We start from the raw sequence: 20,013 nt of genomic DNA on the forward strand, positions 1-20,013 counted from the left end.
ATATAGGGCACCTCTTCAAGCCCCAATATCAGGTACAATAATAAAGCAGGACCCAACTTAATGCACTTATGCCAGCTAATGTTGTGCTTTAATAATGCATGTACCTTATCTCCAAACAAAATAAACCTGGGGCTTATGGGGCCCCAAGGCAGGCGCCTGTTGGTAATCTAGTCTTAAGTCCAAACGCCTTGCCAGTAAAGAGGACTTCTCTGTGTCTCTAGAGTATTTAATAAATGCAACTGTGGCTAAATGTTGCTTTTGCATCTAAACTAGGCTCCCAGCTTGCCATAGGTACCCAAAAATAATGCAGAGTGCAAACTTTAAAACAGCTGGTAGTGCTATATTTGTGCCATTAAGTCAAATAGTAGTAAATATCTCACACTTTAGAGGTAAAGTGTGATGTCAGTACCCTTCAGATATTTCAATTAAAAAAAACCTATAAAAGCATTTTAAGGTAATCAGTAATATATTGTTAGGATTTTTTGAGTGCTATAATTATAACCTGTAAGGGGGAGGGGGAGGGGGGTAGAAAGTTTGTGCCAGTTTTATTTTGAAATTGTCATAATAACCCATCAAAGGATCCTCTACAAGATTAAGAACACACTATTTCTTACTATTTGATTACAGAATGTGTAATATTAAAATGTATACATAATATACCATGGAGTGATGTTTTATAAGCACATCATTTGGGCCAAATAACCTCAAAGATCATTCCTGATATGTGTCAAACTCTACCTGTTGCTTCTTATCTTGCAGCCCCATTAAAAGGATTTACACCTCAGCCACTGCATGGGGGCTTGTAATCTGCTGCTTGTCTGCTTTGTGTTTATGCGATTAGAAAGCATTATTCCAATATGGAGGAAGGAGGTCGCAAAGCTACTACTGTGCAGACGCGGGCACTCCTACGCCTTCAGTCTCCCTCCGCCGTTCATTGGTCCATTCAGCAGCTTCAGCACCACGCAGACTGAACAGCGACACTCGGCCGTGCAGCTTTCACCGAATGAGGATGCCGCGCGGCGTACGCTGCGCTTCACGGTTACTACACTGTTTATCTGATTTTTTAGCCCTACTGCCATCCTTATATCAGTCTATGACAGATGTTTACACTCGGTGTCTTTGCAGGTCGTTATTTCCCTCGTTTTGATCGTGAACAACCCGCCTGTGTCGTCTAACTCTGCGAGAGGAAGCTGTTTTTCCGCGTCCCAGATGCTCGGACTCGCTGGTTTTGTTTGTTTCACCGGGTTTCCTTCCCGTAGAGTCGGCAGGCATGACGGACTGTGAAGCCGCCGCTCAGGTTATAGGCAGCAGCAGCAGCAGCAGCAGCATCTCATGTACAGTGCCGCATCAACAAGCACCGCCGCCCGACCACCGGGTCCCCCTGCCGGCGCCCCGGTGTCCGCCGGTCCCCCGACGCCTGTTGTGACATGACAGCTCGGGGAAGAAAGAAGAGGATCAAAGGTTACGGGCAGCAGGCGCGTGGGTTCAAGCAGGAGCGCAGACCGGTCGGATCCTCCAGGAGAGGGCACACCGACACAGACAGTCTGAAGGAGAGGATAAAATCATCAAAAATTCATGTGATACTTTATTAATCCCCGGCAGGGTGTTTCTCTTCTGGCGCGCAGCCTCCAGAGGGGTCAGAGCACTGGGTCAACCACTGGTCGATGTGCTCACATTTCAGCAGGGCGGGTGCCAGCTGACACAGAGGTCCTGGATCCTGGTCTCACTGGACCCAGCTGCCCCCCCCCCCTCTCGCACTCCTCCTGTTACTCCACTGAAGCCTTATTTTGATTCTGATTTGGGGCCTGGAGCGTGGTAGCACCCACCTTTGCCTTACAGTGTCATCTGATGCACGGCCTCATAGTGTTGATACTGGTCGAGTCCCAGTCAGCAGTGCTGTTTCCCAGGCCTGTCAGGCTCACTTGGCTCCTCCTGACCATCACCTTCACCTGCACAGCCATGGGCTGCATCCAGAGCATAGCCTGTAACAAGTCACGCATCAAACGGGAGAACATCGTTGTGTACGACCTGTCCGCCACCATAGACCACTGCCCGACTGTCATTGAGGAGAACTCGCCCATAGTGCTTCGCTACAAGACTCCTTATTTCAAAGCCTCGGCGCGGATTGTGATGCCCCCCATTCCGCGCAATGAGACATGGGTGGTGGGCTGGATCCAGGCGTGCACCCAGATGGAATTTTACAACACTTATGGAGACGTCGGCATGTGAGTTCACACCTCTGTCACCTGGGTCCCCATTAAACCCCCTGTGACGTGCTTTCAGATACAAACATTGGTTGTGCGTGCGGGTTTGCATGCACCTTATAGCCTGTAAGGGGTCCTTGCTTGTACATCACTCTTGTGTGTTTCACAGAGGAGCATTTGTGCACGCAGCAGGTTAACTGTGCTTGTCAGCCTCCTTCATTCAAACGCCCACCGACAGATTCTGTTCCTGTGACTTTGGCACCTAAATAGAAAAGCTGCTATTAGAGGAGCTAAACAACAGTTGCTGCTCTCACACTCAAATTGTGCCCACGGAGACATGTCCTCCCCCACACCCCCAACACACACACACACACACACACACACACACACACACACACACACACACACACACACACGCACGCACGCACACATACACACACACACACACACACACACACACACACACACACACACACACACACACACACACACACACACCACACACACACACACACACACACACAATCTGGAAGGCATAGAGGGGGTGTTTTAATCCTGCTGGGTTTAGGAGGTGGGTGGGTGTAGGGGTGAGAGGATGGGGCCTGGGGTGGGCTGTCATCAGATTGGTCATGAAAGCACAACAAATAGATGGAAAGGGGCCACCAGATGACAAAACTGTTGGGCACAACAAAGAGATGATGACAATCCGCTGACATACTGAACCACTAGAAAGCATTTACAGGCTGCTGTTGTGTTGTCACTGCAAGCTTGTGTTTGGATAAGAATGTCAAGCATTTCACAATAGTTTCCTTTTGTTACTTCTGTGATTTTTCTAGTAAGGAAAAAAAACTTTTTTATAGCTTAGAGACACATATACGCTGTATATGCCAGCCATCAAAAAAGTCACCCTACTACCAAAATACGAAATAGAAGAACTGCTACCGCTCTCAGATTGACTGCAGGTCAGATATTAATGTTCTCTGATGCTATAATAGTTTGCAGATACTGTCCCATCTCAAGGTGTCCAAGGTGACATCTTCAAATGATGGTCGATTTGGTCGACCAACAGTCCAAAACCCGGAAAAGTATTAAATTAAATTAAATTTACAATGTTATAAAAGATAAAAACAGCTGCTGCTTACAGGTGTGTAGCAGGAATCAGTAAATGTTTGGTATTCTTGCTTGATAAATAACTGAAACAGTTAATAGATCATTGTAATAACTTGTAATTGTAAAAATCATAAATTGTTGTGAATTAATAGTCTGGTGATTTACTGATCAGGTAATCAACTAATTGCTTCTGCATGTGTCAAGATTTGTGTATATCAGGAGTTAATATTTTAATGATGATCAGGTAAGAAAATCACAAAATGCATATTTTTAAATAAATAAATCAAATTTTTCAATCATGTATAAGAATATACAGTACCGGCAGTTTATTTGGGTAAAAATGACTAATTTGGGCCTTTAAAAAGTAACCTCATAGCAGCTGAAAATCTTGTTTTTGCTGACCTCCACTAGTTTAACTTCTCATCTTGCGGTGTATTTCAGGGTGTGTCAGTACACCGTGACATCACTGTTGGATGCAGTTACATGTACAACAGAGTACCTAAAACTTTCAACCAAAGACGGCTTTAAAACACTGCTTTGCAGTCTGGTATGATGTTTCTCGTTATAAAAGGACAAAGCGGTAATATTCTATATTTTTGCTACTGTCAACAAATCCTGTGAAAAGACCAAAACCAGCAAGGCATTCATCCGTCTCTCAATACTTTCCCACTCTCACAGATTTTCTGTGGTACTGAACCCCAAACCATTTTTTCCTACTAAAGATATAAATCCTTAAAAAAAAGAAAGAATATATAGTTTCATTTTTAAAAGAGGCCAGTTTCCTTAAACAGGTGGGTACTGTAGTTTTTCACAAACATTACTCAAACAGGAGTAAATAATGAATGTCATGGTAACTAATCTCCACTGTGGATTGATATTAGTATAGCTCACAGTAATAGAGGTCACCCGGTGCAAGGATGTGGTTCATTGATGTGTTTTTAATAGTTTCTGGAGGACAATGAAGGTCTATGGTAGAGACAATACTCCATTCATTTCATGTGATTTGTTGACACTAAGAAAAATATAGAATATAAACAGCACACAGTTATTTGGTATCTCTCTGATTCCAGTCTTACACTTTCTGTCTCCGTCCAGGTCGAGCTGGGAGCTGCCTCAGCTGCGAGAAGGCCTGGTGAGGGCCATCAGCGACTCGGACGGTGTGAGCTACCCCTGGTACGGAAACACAACAGAGACTGTCACCATAGTAGGCCCCACCTCCAAGCCATCCCGTTTCATCGTTAGTATGAATGACAATTTTTACCCAAGTGTCACCTGGGCTGTGCCGGTCAGTGAATCCAACACGCCCTTACTGACTAACATCAAAAGGGACCAGAGCTTCACCACCTGGCTGGTGGCGCTCAACACCACGTCCAGGGAAAAGATCTTGCTCCACACCATCAAGTGGAGGATGAGGGTTGATATCGCGGTGGATCCGTCCCTGCCTCTGGGCTCCAGGGCCAGGTTGGTGGGCCGGGTGCACCAGGACCAGCCGCGGGTGCTGACCCGCATGGAGCCCATCCCCACTAACGCCATGGGGAGGCCCAATGCCAACGACGCCCAGGTTCTGATGTGGAGGCCGAGGAGAGGGCCTCCGCTTGTAGTCATACCACCCAAGTAGAGCATTCACACCATCTGATTGGCCGTTTGGAATATTACATCATAGTGAGCCACTTTCACGGGGAAACGGCGAACAGAAAAATCAGATGAAAAGACAAAAGCAGATTTATGAGCAGACTTGTACGAACTGTCGATGGCACAAGATCAGAGTTGCAGTCTTTTGCGCGTAATATCATTGAGGGGACAAATGCCTTAATTCCCCACCGCTGCCTTTGATGATCCAGAAAGTATGTTGGTCTCTACTTCTGGTGCTGTTGAGCTATTGAGTGTTCAGGCCTTTACTCCAGCCCAGCACAACTGAGCAAAATGTTGTTTAACTTTGAAAAAACGCCATCAGTGCTGGGATGTAACGCAAACCTGTGCTGTAGCTACTCAGGCCCAGAGAAAAAAAAAGATCAAGCCTAAATAGAGACCCTGTTTTAAAAAGGTTCTTCAGCCTTAATGATGATATAATACCGGCCTGCTCTGTACTGTACAGTGAAGTGCTGTGTAAGAGTGCAAACAAGGAAAGCTGACGGTGTTTGTGTGTCATGCAGGTCCGAGGAGGACGACACTGCTTCGGGGTTTATTCTTCACAGACGGAGATGACTATAATATCAACTGAAATGTTACTGGATGATGTGCTTTTAGAGATGATGTGAGTGTGGGTGTGCAGGTGTGTATGTGTTTGTGGTTGTGTGTTTTCTATAATGGAGCCCCCGGGTCGGGTCCAGGCTTGCTGCTTTGTCACACTAGACTGCCTCACACACACAGACAGACGGGGGGCCTCGTTTGTGATTGTGATACATCGTAGGGTCGTTTTAAAGAATGATTTTTGAAAAAAAAAAAACGAAAAAAAAACATAGATATTCAACATACATGCATCCTCAGAGGTACTTTGCTTTTGACATATCACAGGAAATGTAGAAACCACTTGGATTTGGTCTTACAGTATGCACACACACTCACACATGAAGCCCTGCAGCAGCCTTTCTTTAAAAATCACAAACGGCCAGTTCATCCAGCTGCAGAGCTTCTCCCTCCCTGCCTTTTGAAAGCCAGTGATGCCTGTGTTAATGACAGCCTTCTATAGTAAAAAACAGGATTTTGTCTTTCCATCGTCCCATCTAATTGGAGTTGTGAGGTGAAGAAGCAGGGTTACTTTATTTTACGAGTAATAAAAGGAACCTGCCCTCCGTGGCTGTGACAGGACAAACAGAGCTACTTTATCCAGTCAGTATGTGTTGTTTAAGAACAAAGATTGTACTGAAAAAGGAGCTGTATTTGTGCTAGAAAACTTAAAGGATCAGTCCACCCAAATTACAAAAACATCATACTGTTTAACAGTATCCATATTGTGGGTTTTATTTGTCCGGCGTCTTTGCTGTCAGTGAGATTAATGTCTCCAACCCAATACAATGGAGGTGAATGAAATTTCTTTACTTACACAGCTTTGGAAAAACACATTTAAACAAGACTCTGATCTCCTCTGCAGTATGGTCCTGTATGTCACAGTTCAGGACAGTAAACTGAGAAACATTTCCCTTTACACAACATTCCCATCTTGTTTTGGAAAATTAAGCAACATCAATCATCATGAATGTTCACTGAGCAACTCTGTGTTTACTAGAAGCTTTTATAGTCTGAGATATGCAGAATTTCTCAACATTAAATTGCTTTTTAGTAATACACCAGAATTTTAGGAAACGACTGATATTAGAAAAACTGTCACTTCTCTCCTACTAAAAAACTTTGAACTCTGGTGGAGGAGTGCTGATGAGCATTTGTCAACATTTTTGACAATTTATAGGGTCAGCAATTACTGGATAAATAAAACTAAAAAACTAAGAGTCTACAGCCATTGTGAGGTTGTACTTAGCCAAATGCTAACATCAGCATGTCAACATGCTCATAGTGACAATGCTAACATGCTGATATCAAGTGTGTTTACCATGTTTACCATCTTAGTGTTACCATGCTAACAAAATCCAAAATATTGGACATATTAAAATTTGGATGGATGGATATATGCACCAAAATGAATGACAACCCAAGACATTTCGTGAAATATATCCATCCCTAGCGCCACGCCGCTGGGAATAGCTAAAATGTGTCTTTCCAGGAAGCAGTGTCCTTGTTACTGTAGATAATCCACAGACTTTATTATTAACAGTTTTTACACAGAGTATTTCTCCAGTAGAAAGTGTTTACAGTGAAAACTGTTTCTGGAAAGACGTTGATATTCATTCTTTTAACGTTAATCGCCAATGCTTTGAGCACAAGTAGCACCTCCATTGTACTGGGTTGCAGAAATCTCAGAGATATCTCAAAACCTGGTCAAATAAACCCAAAACAATCAGATGCTAGATGCCAGATACTGCTAAGCATGGTTAAAATGTATTAATTTTTGTAATTCTGGTGAACAGACCCTTTAAAGATTGGTGCATTATATGGTTCACACAGATATACAGTCTCTTGTGCCATTATGATATTTTATAAGAAAGTGTTTTATAAGGATTCCTGACTGAAAAGTAGAGTGCAGCTTACAGAATATGAACATTTCACATCATATTATGTTGCTCATTGTTTCACAGACAGGTCTATATGCTGTATTTATGTTCGTATACGCTCAGTGAGCCAGTGAATCAGGTCATGCTGAACTGCCGAGCTGGTCCAGATGAGACAGAGATGAAGAGAGACATAGGATGTAACCACATTATCTTACTCATGCTGCTCAATACTTTTGGTGCAAACCGAACGAGCCTTCACACACACACACACACACATACACACCTCATCTAGAACTGTACTAGAGCCATGATCACCGGGAGGACTGTCCTGCCTGTGTGCTGCAAGCCCTGCAACACACTCATCATACAAAAGTGTGGATACTGGATAATTTAAACAACACGCCTATTGTAGCCATGACACAGGAGCAGTTTGTGAGGCAAACGGCATCTGAGAACTCACGTTGACAATCAAGGGAAACATCTAGAGCAGCACTTTTAACCGGACAAAGGTGATCTTTACTGGTCAGTGATTTTATTCAGATAACTGGGGCTTTTATAGGGTGAAACAAAGCGGAAACTTCTCTCACGTTGCCCCAACCAAGATAACGTGTCAGTGAAAATACATTTATACTTGACCACGAGGTCACACAGTCCGCTGTGTGTATCAGGGCCTCAAGTGTCTTTTACAGTAACAGATGTGCCTGAGGACTCAAGGGCAGAGCGGTACACGGCCCTTTCATGAGGAGGCTTGACTCGTTACTTCCTACTTGTTCTGCTGATTGATTGCAGTTAAACGCAGTGATTGGTTTGAAATGACTGGCTAATGGTATTTTACAGTGTTATATATGAAGGACATGAAACTCTGCCGTGTTACAGTCCTTTCTCTCAGACTGTCTGGCTTTTGCATGCAGTGTTTTTAAACTCATTAAAATAAATGCCAAAAATATCAAAGTGTGAATTTATTCATGTTATGTCATCTGCAGTTCTAAGGTGACATGTTAAGTATTAATTTAGGCAGGGTGGACTTGTAATTATGCAGAAATAGATCTGCAGGGGGGAGAAAAATGTGAATGACAGGCTACTGGCATGTTTTACTGCAATAAAATGTGTGTGTTGTAGAAAAGATCAACGATGAGACATATAATGAATGTGACACAATAACACATTCAGAAGAGTTAAAGGAAACACTTTTTCTTTTATAAAAGATCCACATATTGGTAATTAAAATAATACAGTTATTAATTATACCCGCGTTATCCCAACAAATAAAGTAGTTTCAGAAGAATAACACCAGTCAAATCTTATACAGTCCAAGGTTACTTCCCATATAATTCCTCACAGAGTGTCAGTGAGTTCAGCCTTAGCTGGGCCACATTCAGTAATGGTTTTAATGGCTTTTGCCACAAAAATCAACAGAATATAATTTACACAAGCACAGAACATAAAGAGCTGGATGTTGATCATCAGTGGCTTTGTTACGTAATGTAAACGTCTAATTAATGAATGAATAAGTTAAACAGAAAACTCATTTGGGATTGATAGATTACAATTTAAATGGTGCTATTATTTACACCCACGGTTAACATCATTTTCAAGTTGTACAAAATCATCTTCAGACATAATCAAACTGTCGTTTTCGATGAAAAAAAAAATCAATTATCTTCAAATAATCACCGCTGTTACAGCCTCAAACAGTGTTTCTGAGGTGTCAGGTAGCATTTTATTCTTACACCCAGATCCCTGACTCCTCCAGACTGACAGAAAAGAGTTAGAGAGTGAGACCGTTCTGTCACTGAGACACACTGTATATGTTATCAAAGACGCCCCAGTGACTATATGTTGCCTGGCAACAAAAAAAATGTTTCCAAAAATAGCGGAGCAAAATGCAACGTGAGAGCCATAATTTAGAAAACAATACTAGTTATGGTCACTGCAACTACTACAGTCTAAAGACTTGTAGCATAGTATTTTGTGTTTTCTGCCCCGAGTTTTGCCTCCCAGGCTGTGTACTTCAACTGCCTCCTTTGCTGGGATTACACACCCAACTGTTGCTACAATGCTAACCATGACCATCTGCAACCTAAAGCGTTTGACTGTTAGAGCTTGTTGCAGTATTGTGGATGTCGAGGAGGTTCATTTCAGAGCAAAAACAATCCTACATCTGCTTTTGTAGGGAACAGTGGGACAACTTAAGGCTGTCAAAGCCTTAAATACTGCGACTCTGAGGTGAACAAGCCAACAGTTTGGGCTTCAGTCACACTACATCTAAAAGATGTGATATTGGAATTCCTGCCTGTCTGCCTCTTTAATCCTTTACTGTGTAGGAATGATTGATGTGGCAGTAAAGGCGACAGGCAGTCAAACAGCTTAATGAACATGACAACCAGTCGGTCCTGTTGAGAATATCCTTACAGCTCTGGAGGTGCGGCAGCCAGGATTATCTCTACAGCGGTAGTTATAGGAAAAAAGAAAAACATGCAATCCTGTTTTGCCACAGTTTTCTTTTCTCATTGCTTACCCTTCCCACCTGAGGCACTTTTGGTGTGTGAGACCCATCACAGCATTGTGCTTGCTTTTTATTTTTTTTATTTTAACCTTCTCTTTCACTTTTCCTGTCCTTTATGTCCAACCTTCTTTCCTCCTCTCTTCCTCCTCTACTGCTCTGCGATCACAATATATGATAAAGACCTTTCCCCCTCTTTTTCTCCAGTCCTCTGTCCTCCTTTCCCCTCCATGTCTTGACGCTTCAACGGGACCTCCTCCTGCTGCTGTAGTGTCAGCCGTGAGTGTCCTTACGCCCTGCTGGGGTTGGGGGACGGCTTGCCTTCGTAGCCGTACAGGAAAGTGGCCACGATGACCAAAATGGCCCCCAAGAAGAACACGCTGTGGAAGACACCAGACAACGCTGTCAGCTAGAGAAATTGTGATGATGAGAAAGAAAAACAGAGAGATGGAGAAACAAATTGCGGAGACAGAGGGACAGATAGTGACTCTACCCGGTGGGGTCGAAGTCCTGCAGCCAGAAGTACGATATAAGAGTTGACAGGATGATGGAGAGCGATGTAGCAAAGCCCTTGAGGATGTTGTCTGCATACTTGATGACCGCTGCTATGACCAGACCACCCAGCGCCTGGAGAAACAACAAACACACAGACACAGATGGACAAAGGCATGACCTGCACGGGCCGACAGGGAGTCTGATCCATGAAATAAATAGTCCGTTAGCTCAGAGGCAAGACGATATATTTGACAACTGAATCACTGGAAGTGGAGTGAGAGTTACCTGCAGCGCTACGACCGTCCAGGTGATGGGGTTGTATCCCTGGAACATTCCTGACTCTTTCACCCTCTCCCCATCGTAGGCCAGCATCCCAAACAGGCCGAACACCAGGCCAAACATCCCTGAACACACACACATACACACACACACACACACACACACATCAGACTGAGCTGAACACCCGTTCAAACACGGCTGCAACCTATCATTATCTTTTTATTATCAATTAATCTTTCAACTATTTTTCTAATTAATGTAATTGTTAAATCTATAGATAAGAAAATGCTAAAAACTTGAAAAATGTGCATTAAAACTTCCCAGAGCCCGGGGTGACATCTATAATTTGCTTGTTTTGTCTGACAATCGGTTAAAAATTCATCCATTTACAACAATATACTGTAAACAGGGAGATCTTCACATTTGTGAAGTTGCAACAACATCATGTTTGGCAAATTTGGCAATAATCCATTACCAAAATCGCTGGTAATACATTTTCTCTTGATTGTTCAACTGATTAATCGATAAATCATTTCAGAACTAATTTCCAGTTTATTGAATTTTACATCTTCTTTAGGGCTGAACCATTAATTGAAATTCGCAGTATGGCCTTCTGCAATTTTCAAGGGGAGGCGCAACATTTGCTAAAGGCGAAATGTGTGTCAAAATAGCATTTTAAATTCAATATTATGCTGCAGAGATGTCCTGACCTACACATCATGTTCTTCAGACTGAAGAAAACATCTTTGTTTGATCCCTGCAAAAATCACAACATAATCATTTTAATGTTTTTCAATGAAAATGAGAACAATGATGTAAAAATGATCCTTCCCTCTAATATCGCAAATCATATCACAACTGCAGTATCAGTCAAAATAATTGCAATTAGATATCATTTCAAAATCTTTCAGCCCTGATCTTCTTCACTTTACCAACAACAAGCAAATAAATACACTCAGTTTTCTTCACTGCTCTTGCTGTAGATCTACAATAAGCTCCAACTCCAACATTTTAATGCAGGTGAAAAAGCTTTCGAGCTCACACCAGGAATCGCAGGAGACTCAACACATGCCTCACACGTTCCAGGGTAAAAATAAACTAGACAGGAACATTCATCTTAACAGAAATGTATTTGAGGTAAAAAGTCCAACTGGCTCTCTGTGCAGGGAAGAAAGGAAACTGTACACAAAAACAAGAGCTTGCTACAGAAACATTGTGCCGGTGCATCACATCACATTACTCCTGTGTTGATAGGCTTGTCTCAATCAAATGTCTCATGTTTATATTTTCACCACTTTATCATTCCAGTGTATTAAATTAGATGTGATATGTAAGAATAGCTGGTGTGCTGTTCGAGACTGACTGACAGTTGATTGATTTGATTTGACTGACTATCACAGACCTAGCTGGATGTTGCGGACCCAGACGCTCTGTTTGCTCTCCTTCAGGATCTTCTCAAAGTAGACGCCGGCGAAACCACTGGAGCAGCACGCCACCAGAACAGCCGTCACACCGACAAACTGTGAGCCCGCGGACGGGGCCTCCTTCTCCGGGTCCCCAGCAGACTCAGAGGGCCACTGCCAACATCAGAGAAACACTTGAGCTCAGACATACTAGTATAAATATTGAGCATCATTTTAAAGTCATTCTTGGTAACGGTGGTGTGACAAACATCTTGATTCAAGGTCCATTTATTAGCTTCATCTGAAGCTCTAAACCACATCCTGCAGTCTTCCTCAGCAGATGGAGACAGCTCAGTTGTCATCAAGTTTCACAAAATCATCTCCAAAGCAATATCCATGACAACGGAGCAAACTCCATCCGATGAGGAGGACTGCAAAATGTGGCTGAAAGCTCCGGAAAAAGTAAGTTGCTGGTAATTGGACCTGAATAAGTTTTTTTTGTCAAAATAATACACAAAGTGATGCACAAGTTGAGAAAATATATATTTATATATAACACTTTATAATAAGACTGTGAGGCTGTACCTTATGTTGCTTGTATTTAGGCTCAACAGTTCTCTGAGCTAAATCCTAACATGCTCACATTGAAAACATACAAACATGGTGATTTTTGTAAGTAATATTTACCATGTTCACCATTTATTTTATTGTGTTAGCATGCAAACATTTGCTGATTAGCACTGAACACAAAGTGAAGCTGAGGCTGACAGGACATTAGTTTTGCAGGTATTTAGTCATTAACCAGGATATTGGACAAACTGATATTTTGACTTGACTTGGTGCTTAAGGAAAAGTCAGGGGATTCCCAAAGTGATTCAAATTCATCCTGCAGGGTCCTTAAATGAATGTAGCAAATGTTATGGAAAACCATCCAACAGTTTTCAACTAAACTATAGATGTCAACCTCATGGTAGCGCTACAGGACAAGTCAGGGAATCACTATTTGGCCAAATCCTCTGGAAAACATGAATGTCTGAACAACATTTCAATCCATCCAGTAGTTGTTGAAATACTGAAGTCGGGACTAAAGTGGTGGATCAACCGATTGACTGAAAGACAGAAATTCCTATAACCATGATGCTCGCATGGCTAAAAAGTGGGTATAAAGGAAAAAATACTATAGATTTAAGTAAAGTTTAGTCAAATCTCTGTCTGAATGTCATGATGCTGGGGACCTGAAATTCATACAAAGACATCTTCACAACTTTGCAGAGTTGTAGAAATGCAGCAGAAAGATGCAAAAAAAGAAAGATGATGAGCTGAACAGAACAAGTCAGAGTCTTTCTTTAGTAAATTTCAATAAGTTAACACAAACCCTGCTGAGAGAGAAAAAACACCACAAATCTTCATACGAACAGTGAAAATTAGCTGCATTGAAACAAAAACAGGCCAATTATTTCTTAACAGATTCATGCTGGCTTTTTTATCTCGTCTTTGTTTGCTTGTGGGTGATATTGTTTGCAGAATAGGTGCTATGTCTGTGTCTTCGTGTCATATTGGATGTGATGATTTGTTATTCGAGCCTTCAGGAGGTGTCATGTTTGTGATTCGGGGATGAACTCGAGAGCAGTTTGCTTCCACATGTCTGATCCTGTAGATTTATGAAGACGTAGCTTCTTGTCCTCCTCTACTGCGCTTCTGTCCGAGCGCTCGGCCCAGATTAAGATCACAACCAGTGTAATACTAACTGACTGCCATTGTCTTTGTTTTTCCAAGAAGAAGAAGAAAAAGAAGAAGAAGAAGAAGAAGAAGAAGAAGAGGAAGGGGGAGGTGATATCCTAACAGTCTTTCCTTTTTTGACACTTCATCATTCATCAGCACATCCCTCATAACCACTGGCAGCCAATATTTACTCAGCGCTATAATAAAGGCCTCGTTATTTTGTTTTATTTATCTAACCTTTTCTTACCCAGTAACTCCCACTGAGATAAAGAGTTTCTCTTTTGTGCCTGGCCAGCCTCAGATACACTTCCAATACACGACTAAATATTTAAATAAACAAAGTCACACCTACAGAATTGGCCACATGCTTCTTAGATTTAAAAGCACTGACGAGATGGTTTTTTAAAAGTCTTTCAGTATGATTCCAGGCAGAGCATGAAAGTGTACAGATATAAAAAATAGCCTTTGAATGCAAAGAGGTAAGAAGGTAACACGGTGAGACTTTCCTTATAGATGAAAGTGAACAAGTGGAAAAGTCTGCAGGTGATGACATCAGGTAATGTACCAAAACTGCAGTGGTTAGTCAAAACATACTATTTAACTCTGGGGCGCCTTTTCTCTTTTGTGATACCTGCCTGGTGTAGAGTAGCAATAATCTAGTTTTGCTTGGCATTATAAACAAAGGTTGTGTCTTTTTTTTTGTTGTTTCTCTCACTGTTTCACTGTTTTTCTTTTCCCCTCACTTCCTTCTTTATTCATACTTATTTTTGGCAACAGTACTTTGTTGCTTCAGTGTTACTTTGGCCAGTTGCTGTACATGCAGTTTAAAAGTGAGGGAGGCATATTCTCCTCCTGGACGTAAGGATAAAATATCCCAAAAAAATGTGTCTTGGTTCATGCTCCACAGTCGGTAATCAGAAAGACATGTTCCACAAGGAGACTCTGGAAAAAACTCTGGAAAATGCAGTGAACACTTGGCTCTGTTATTGATTTACTGAGCTTTCTACTGACGCAACCGTTTTAGCAGAATCTACCACTGCTAGATCTGCTCAATAGATCATCTCCCACGAAACTAGTAAACATCGCCTGTTCAGTCATGGCTGATCGGAGGAAAGAAGCACAACTCGAAAAATTTGTAGAGAGCGTTCAAAAAGGAAAAACAAAGGAGCAGAGTGGAGCGTCTTCCCAAGAGAACATCGTTTACTTCACTTAAGCATTAAGAAAGAGTAAAGGAAGTGAAAAATATGCATATAATTTATTTATATCCTTAGAATTAAGTATAATATGTTTTAATCAATGCTGTCTTTTAAGTGTCTTTTAGATTCAGCCACTTCATTCAGATTGAGATGTTTATACAATCCTGTTAATTCTTACTGGACGGTAGTAAAGTAGCCTGAATGTTGACCTCTGAATCGTCACTCATGTCTATTTTTCTCTATGATTCGATGGCAATTTAGTCTGATTATAAGGCAAGTCTTGATTATGTGTTATTAGTTATCATGTAGCTATTAAGAAATGTATTATCGCTAAATATTGTGGTTGAATAACTTTGAACACTTTCTACCACTTTTCTGAATGATTCTTCTTTTTCTGCACTTGAGGCTGCATCTCTGCAACAAAGATGGTACACAAATAAAGTTATTATTTCTATAATTAATATTATATTCAGTCTTGGGCCTGACTTGTTAAAGCACAGACACATTGTTTAGATCTATGCATGGACAGCTGCTCTGTTGGTTTAATTTCCAAGGATTTGTTCCTTTGTCTTAATGTTGAACCTTGTACATAAATGGCAAATAACCTCAGCATCTAATCAAAATAAAGACTATTAACCATCCCAGAGCTCCATCATCATGCACCCTGGAGCAAATGCAAATCCTGTTTATCAAAACAAGCCCTACTTCATACCCACTGATTTTACACGGGCTTTTGTTCTGATTATAAGTGGAGCAGCTACTGATAAGAAGCTACTGATAGAAAACACCCACGTATTTCTTTGTTTGAACAAGAGACATAAAGGTGCACTGAACCTGCACAAGAGCCACTCCAGCCATGAGAATCAGCAATGAGAGCCACTGGTAGACGCCCAGCCTGCGGCCCAGCATGGACACTGAGAACAGAGCCGTGGTCAGGATCTTCAGCTGGTACGTCACCTGATGGAGACAAAGCGGGAAAGCTGTAAAACATCCATGAAGAAGGGCTGTGTGCCAACTGTTCAGAAAGGCGGCGTGCCCTCTGTTGTACCTGGTAGGTGGCTGCGTCCAGGTTGGACAGGGCGACGTACAGCAGGTTGTTCTGAAGTGTGTAGATCCCCGAAGGGATCGCGAGCTTCAGTGTTTCTATGGGTTTGTGAGCAATCTCCTGACGAAGGACACTGTTTAGAGCTCGCATGCTGTAACCTGAGGAATGGAAACTGACATGTTAAGAACGCCAGAAAGTATGGAAACTCAATTAGTGATTAATATCTGTCCGTTTGGCAGGACTGGAGTACTGAGGCCATTAGGGTGAGATCTGTACATGTCTGTAAGTTTATACAAAAGCTACGATAACAGAGTACTGCAGGCTTTGTGAAGTTGTTTCACTTTTCATTGTTTTTGATGCTGATAGCAAAGAAAAGAATAATTTCTGAAGTGGTTCACGGAGTTATCTGGATTACTTTGTTTATCTTATTGCATGAGTCCGTGTTCCAGATGTTGAAGGGCTTCCACATTTTACAGGTAATTCAATAAACAGCAGCAGCAGCAGCAGAACAAAGACATTTAAAACAAAAAGGAGTCCCTGCCCTGACTGAATGCTCCTAGTTTGGTTTTTGTTATTTCAAGGGAGGAGCAACCTGACCAACCTGATCCAGATGCAGATTAAGGAGAGCTTCTCTAATGACAGACTATTATGGGCTATTAGTTACTGGTAGGCTGAGTGTTAAAACTCAATACTTTGTTGGTACTGAAAAAGAGTCAGTAGCACAAAGTATCAAAAACAGTGAAGAACCAAAAGCTGATTCTGGATTTAAATAATAATTTGACCAATTTTAAACTGTTGCATTTAGAGAAAGTTGTTGGAGAACATGTATTGAACTCTACTGTGAAGTAGTTAACATGTATCAAAATCAAAACCATTTTTCATGGTTTCCATGAAATGTTTAGTTAATTCATTGATTGGTTGATTGACAGAAAATTAACAAACAACAATTTTGATAACCGATTAATCATTTTAAATCATATATAGAGCAAAAACACCGACTGTTCTTCAGTTCCAGCTTCTCACATGTGATGTTTTGCTGATTTTCTCTGTTTGATACCTTATAAATGTAAAACTTTGGGGGAGTGACAGACAGTTGGCCAGATGAAACAAGGAATTTGTGGATGTCACATTGGCCTCTAGGAATTATGATGGCCCCCTATCACCATTTTCTGACATTTTATAGACCCCAGAATTGATTAATTGATCAAAAAGTAATATAATAGAATGAAACTACTGGTGATTATGGTGATATAATGAGAGCAGTGTTGAATGCAAAAGACTGAACTAATGACCCAAACACATAATTCATTTTAAATGTCAGAGGGTGATTTGGTGATATGTTATTAACATGCTTTTCTCACATTTTATAGACCCCATAATTGACTGATTGATTAATTAATTTAAAAAAATAACAGAATGACAATACTGGTGATTAATGTGATGTGCATTGTGCCCCACTCACTGTGCTCTTTGAAGACAAGCAGCACACAGGTGAGGATCTTCATGACCTCGGCCACCACCACAGCAGAGGAGGCCAGGTACCGCGGGCCCTCGGCCTGCAGGGTGCGGGAGTACCGCATGGTGAGCACCAGGGAGGTGGTCTGGAACACCAGCACGCCCAGAGAGAGGTACTTCAGCCGGGATGAAGCCATGAGCACCGGTCGGTTAGAAGCTGGTCACAGAAAAAGAGGGAAAGATGACAATATAATAACGTAATGCTTGTTAAAGGATACACACAGAGCCACGGTGAGGACTGGAAGAAGACTTTTAGAGACATAAAGAAGTGATAGAGTTGCTCTCACCTTTCCTCCTTTCCTTCGATGACGCTTTAAAAGCAGCTTCACAAGACGGAGAAAAGCGTCTCTACATAAAACAAATCCCTCTCTGCGGTTTCAGCCTCGGTTCGTGTCTGTCCTGAGCAGCTCTGTCAGACAGAGCAGGTACTGGAGGTTTCAACCCAGCTGTCAAAACAGCAGCACTTCACGTCCTGACGTCCATTGACCCGCTCTGGATTTCTACCGTCCGCCGCAGACCGCGCATCATCTTATCAGCGTCTCTACGACGACAGACGTATAACTCGCTGCCATTGTGGTTTCACAAGCCGTCAGAAGAAACAGTGAACTGAACCGTGAAACGCTGCAAAAAAGTCAAAATCTCATACATGTAACATCCTGGAGGACTTCCGTGTACAGATTTCTTCCTCGTTTCTATCATAAGACTTCCTGTGAGACCGCGCGCCACCTGCTGGTCTGGCAACAAACGGCACTACTCACATTTAAGTAAACGATGGGTTCACGGTTTTTTCTTAGTCTTAAAATAACAGTCAGATGTTCAGATGAACACTGACACATGTTTTTCTTTCTGTAACCATCCCTCCTGTCCATACTGGCCAATACAAAAATGTACTTAAAAGTTTATCTGAAGTAAATATGAAGCTTCATAATGTTACAGTCTTTTTAGTGTCAAAGTCCCTCTTTTTGTTACTATTCTTCCTCCGCAGCTCAACAGGGAAACACAAAGAAGGAATTTGATGCTAAAAAGACTGTAAATGTGGCAGATATCCACTTAATATGACTAACTCAGACTGCTGAAGCCTCATATAAGCTTCAGATAAACTTTTAAACGCATTTTTGCACAAAATGACTGTGTGGACACACTGTGGATTTTGGCCTCCATCACTTGCACTAAAAGCACATTTGAAGGGGATCTTTAATGTCCAGTATGAACAGGAGGAATGATTACAGCGAGGAAAACCTCTTCCAGTGTTCATATGGACACCTGTAAAAAGAAGTGTGAATTGGTGATTTCAAGGTTCATCATCCGCTTTACAAAAATGAGGCGGGAATAACACTATAATAACTATAAATAATTGTATTTGTATTTGTTCACACACAGCAGAAAATAAGAACTTTCTATAATTAACATTGATAATTAGAAGAGCTGTTTTTAAGTTTTATGGATCAAGTCAAGTCTTAAGTGTTTGAGGCCTGACTTGCAAGTCCAAAAAGCCTTGTCAAAAAGTCTTTCCAGTCCATCAAGTGTGCCAATTACGATAGCCCCAACAGCCAAAAATCACACCAAATTCTTCTTTTTTTTAATGAAAGCATTGCATTGAACAATCAGTTTCAAGTAATGAATCAAAGCATCTCTATGTATCAAGTATTTCAAAGAGAACACTGAAAGATTTAAATATGTTTATTGGTATTAAGCCCTATTAATGTTTCTATACATTAATGTAGTAATATAATGTTTACAGTGTTATTAATTAGTAGTATTACTATTTTAAAATTGTACTGTAGAGTGCTATCCATGATGAGAGCGATGCTGAATGCAAAAGACTGAACCAAACATGACCATGACCACACATAATTCATTTTAAATGTCAGAGAGATACAGAATGATGAAAGATGAGAAACTTGTTTTTGACTTTGGTGATTTGTTATTAACATGCAAATTATTTCAGATCAGTGGGCACATATACAGTTGTGCTCATAAGTTGAGCACAAGTGCTTGCTCATGGGGGAATTGTTGGGTCTCTGTATATTAAAGAGTACAGTCTTGACCTGCTCTATGTGAAAAGTGCCCTGAGATGACTTTTGTTGTGATTTGGCGCTATATAAATAAAGATTGATTGATTGAAGTCTACATACCGTAGCAGAATTTGTGAAATATTGTCCATATTTTGGAAAATATGACTGATCATGCTGAAAACTTTTCTTTTATTTAGGGATAGTGGTCAAGTGAAGCCATTTATTTTCACATATTTGTGTTTGCCCTTTTTAAATCATAATGATGACTGAAATCGCCCAAATGACCCTGATCAAAAGTTTACATACCCTTGAATGTTTGGCCTGATAATATACACAAAAGTTGACACACACAGGTTTAAATGGCTACATCTGTGACTTGTTTGATTGTAATTAGTGTCTGTATATAAATAGTCAGTGAGT

General features: G+C 41.3%; 2 protein-coding genes across 2 annotated transcripts; one reads left to right on the forward strand and one right to left on the reverse strand.

Annotated features, from left to right (window-relative positions):
- Positions 1 to 1,825: 1,825 nt before the first annotated feature.
- Positions 1,826 to 5,307, forward strand: fam78bb (family with sequence similarity 78 member Bb). Its single transcript, XM_042417444.1, has 2 exons — positions 1,826 to 2,225; positions 4,410 to 5,307. The coding sequence occupies exons 1-2, from the start codon at positions 1,849 to 1,851 to the stop codon at positions 4,930 to 4,932; spliced, it is 900 nt and encodes a 299-aa protein (XP_042273378.1). The 5' UTR covers positions 1,826 to 1,848; the 3' UTR covers positions 4,933 to 5,307.
- Positions 5,308 to 8,595: 3,288 nt separating this feature from the next.
- On the reverse strand, positions 8,596 to 18,257 carry slc35a3a (solute carrier family 35 member A3a). Its single transcript, XM_042417820.1, has 8 exons — positions 17,866 to 18,257; positions 17,526 to 17,735; positions 16,067 to 16,221; positions 15,853 to 15,975; positions 12,100 to 12,274; positions 10,704 to 10,822; positions 10,417 to 10,550; positions 8,596 to 10,303 (listed from the first exon to the last, which is right to left on the reverse strand). Exons 2-8 carry the CDS (start codon positions 17,713 to 17,715, stop codon positions 10,213 to 10,215), a joined length of 987 nt encoding a protein of 328 aa, XP_042273754.1. The 5' UTR covers positions 17,716 to 17,735; positions 17,866 to 18,257; the 3' UTR covers positions 8,596 to 10,212.
- Positions 18,258 to 20,013: the final 1,756 nt, after the last annotated feature.

Source organism: Thunnus maccoyii, chromosome 7, assembly GCF_910596095.1.
Source record: "Thunnus maccoyii chromosome 7, fThuMac1.1, whole genome shotgun sequence".
NCBI classification, from domain to species: domain Eukaryota; kingdom Metazoa; phylum Chordata; class Actinopteri; order Scombriformes; family Scombridae; genus Thunnus; species Thunnus maccoyii.

What these genes read in the sequence shown, in the direction of transcription:
- fam78bb (XM_042417444.1), top strand. Translation starts at nt 1,849, where the DNA reads ATGCACGGCCTCATAGTGTTGATACTGGTCGAGTCCCAGTCAGCAGTG. An exon ending in ACTTATGGAGACGTCGGCAT is followed by an intron (nt 2,226 to 4,409) that starts GTGAGTTCACAC and finishes GTCTCCGTCCAG; the next exon opens with GTCGAGCTGGGAGCTGCCTC.
- slc35a3a (XM_042417820.1), bottom strand. Translation starts at nt 17,715, where the DNA reads ATGGCTTCATCCCGGCTGAAGTACCTCTCTCTGGGCGTGCTGGTGTTC. An exon ending in GGACGGTCGTAGCGCTGCAG is followed by an intron (nt 10,551 to 10,703) that starts GTAACTCTCACT and finishes TTGTTTCTCCAG; the next exon opens with GCGCTGGGTGGTCTGGTCAT. An exon ending in CAGGACTTCGACCCCACCGG is followed by an intron (nt 10,304 to 10,416) that starts GTAGAGTCACTA and finishes TGTCTTCCACAG; the next exon opens with CGTGTTCTTCTTGGGGGCCA.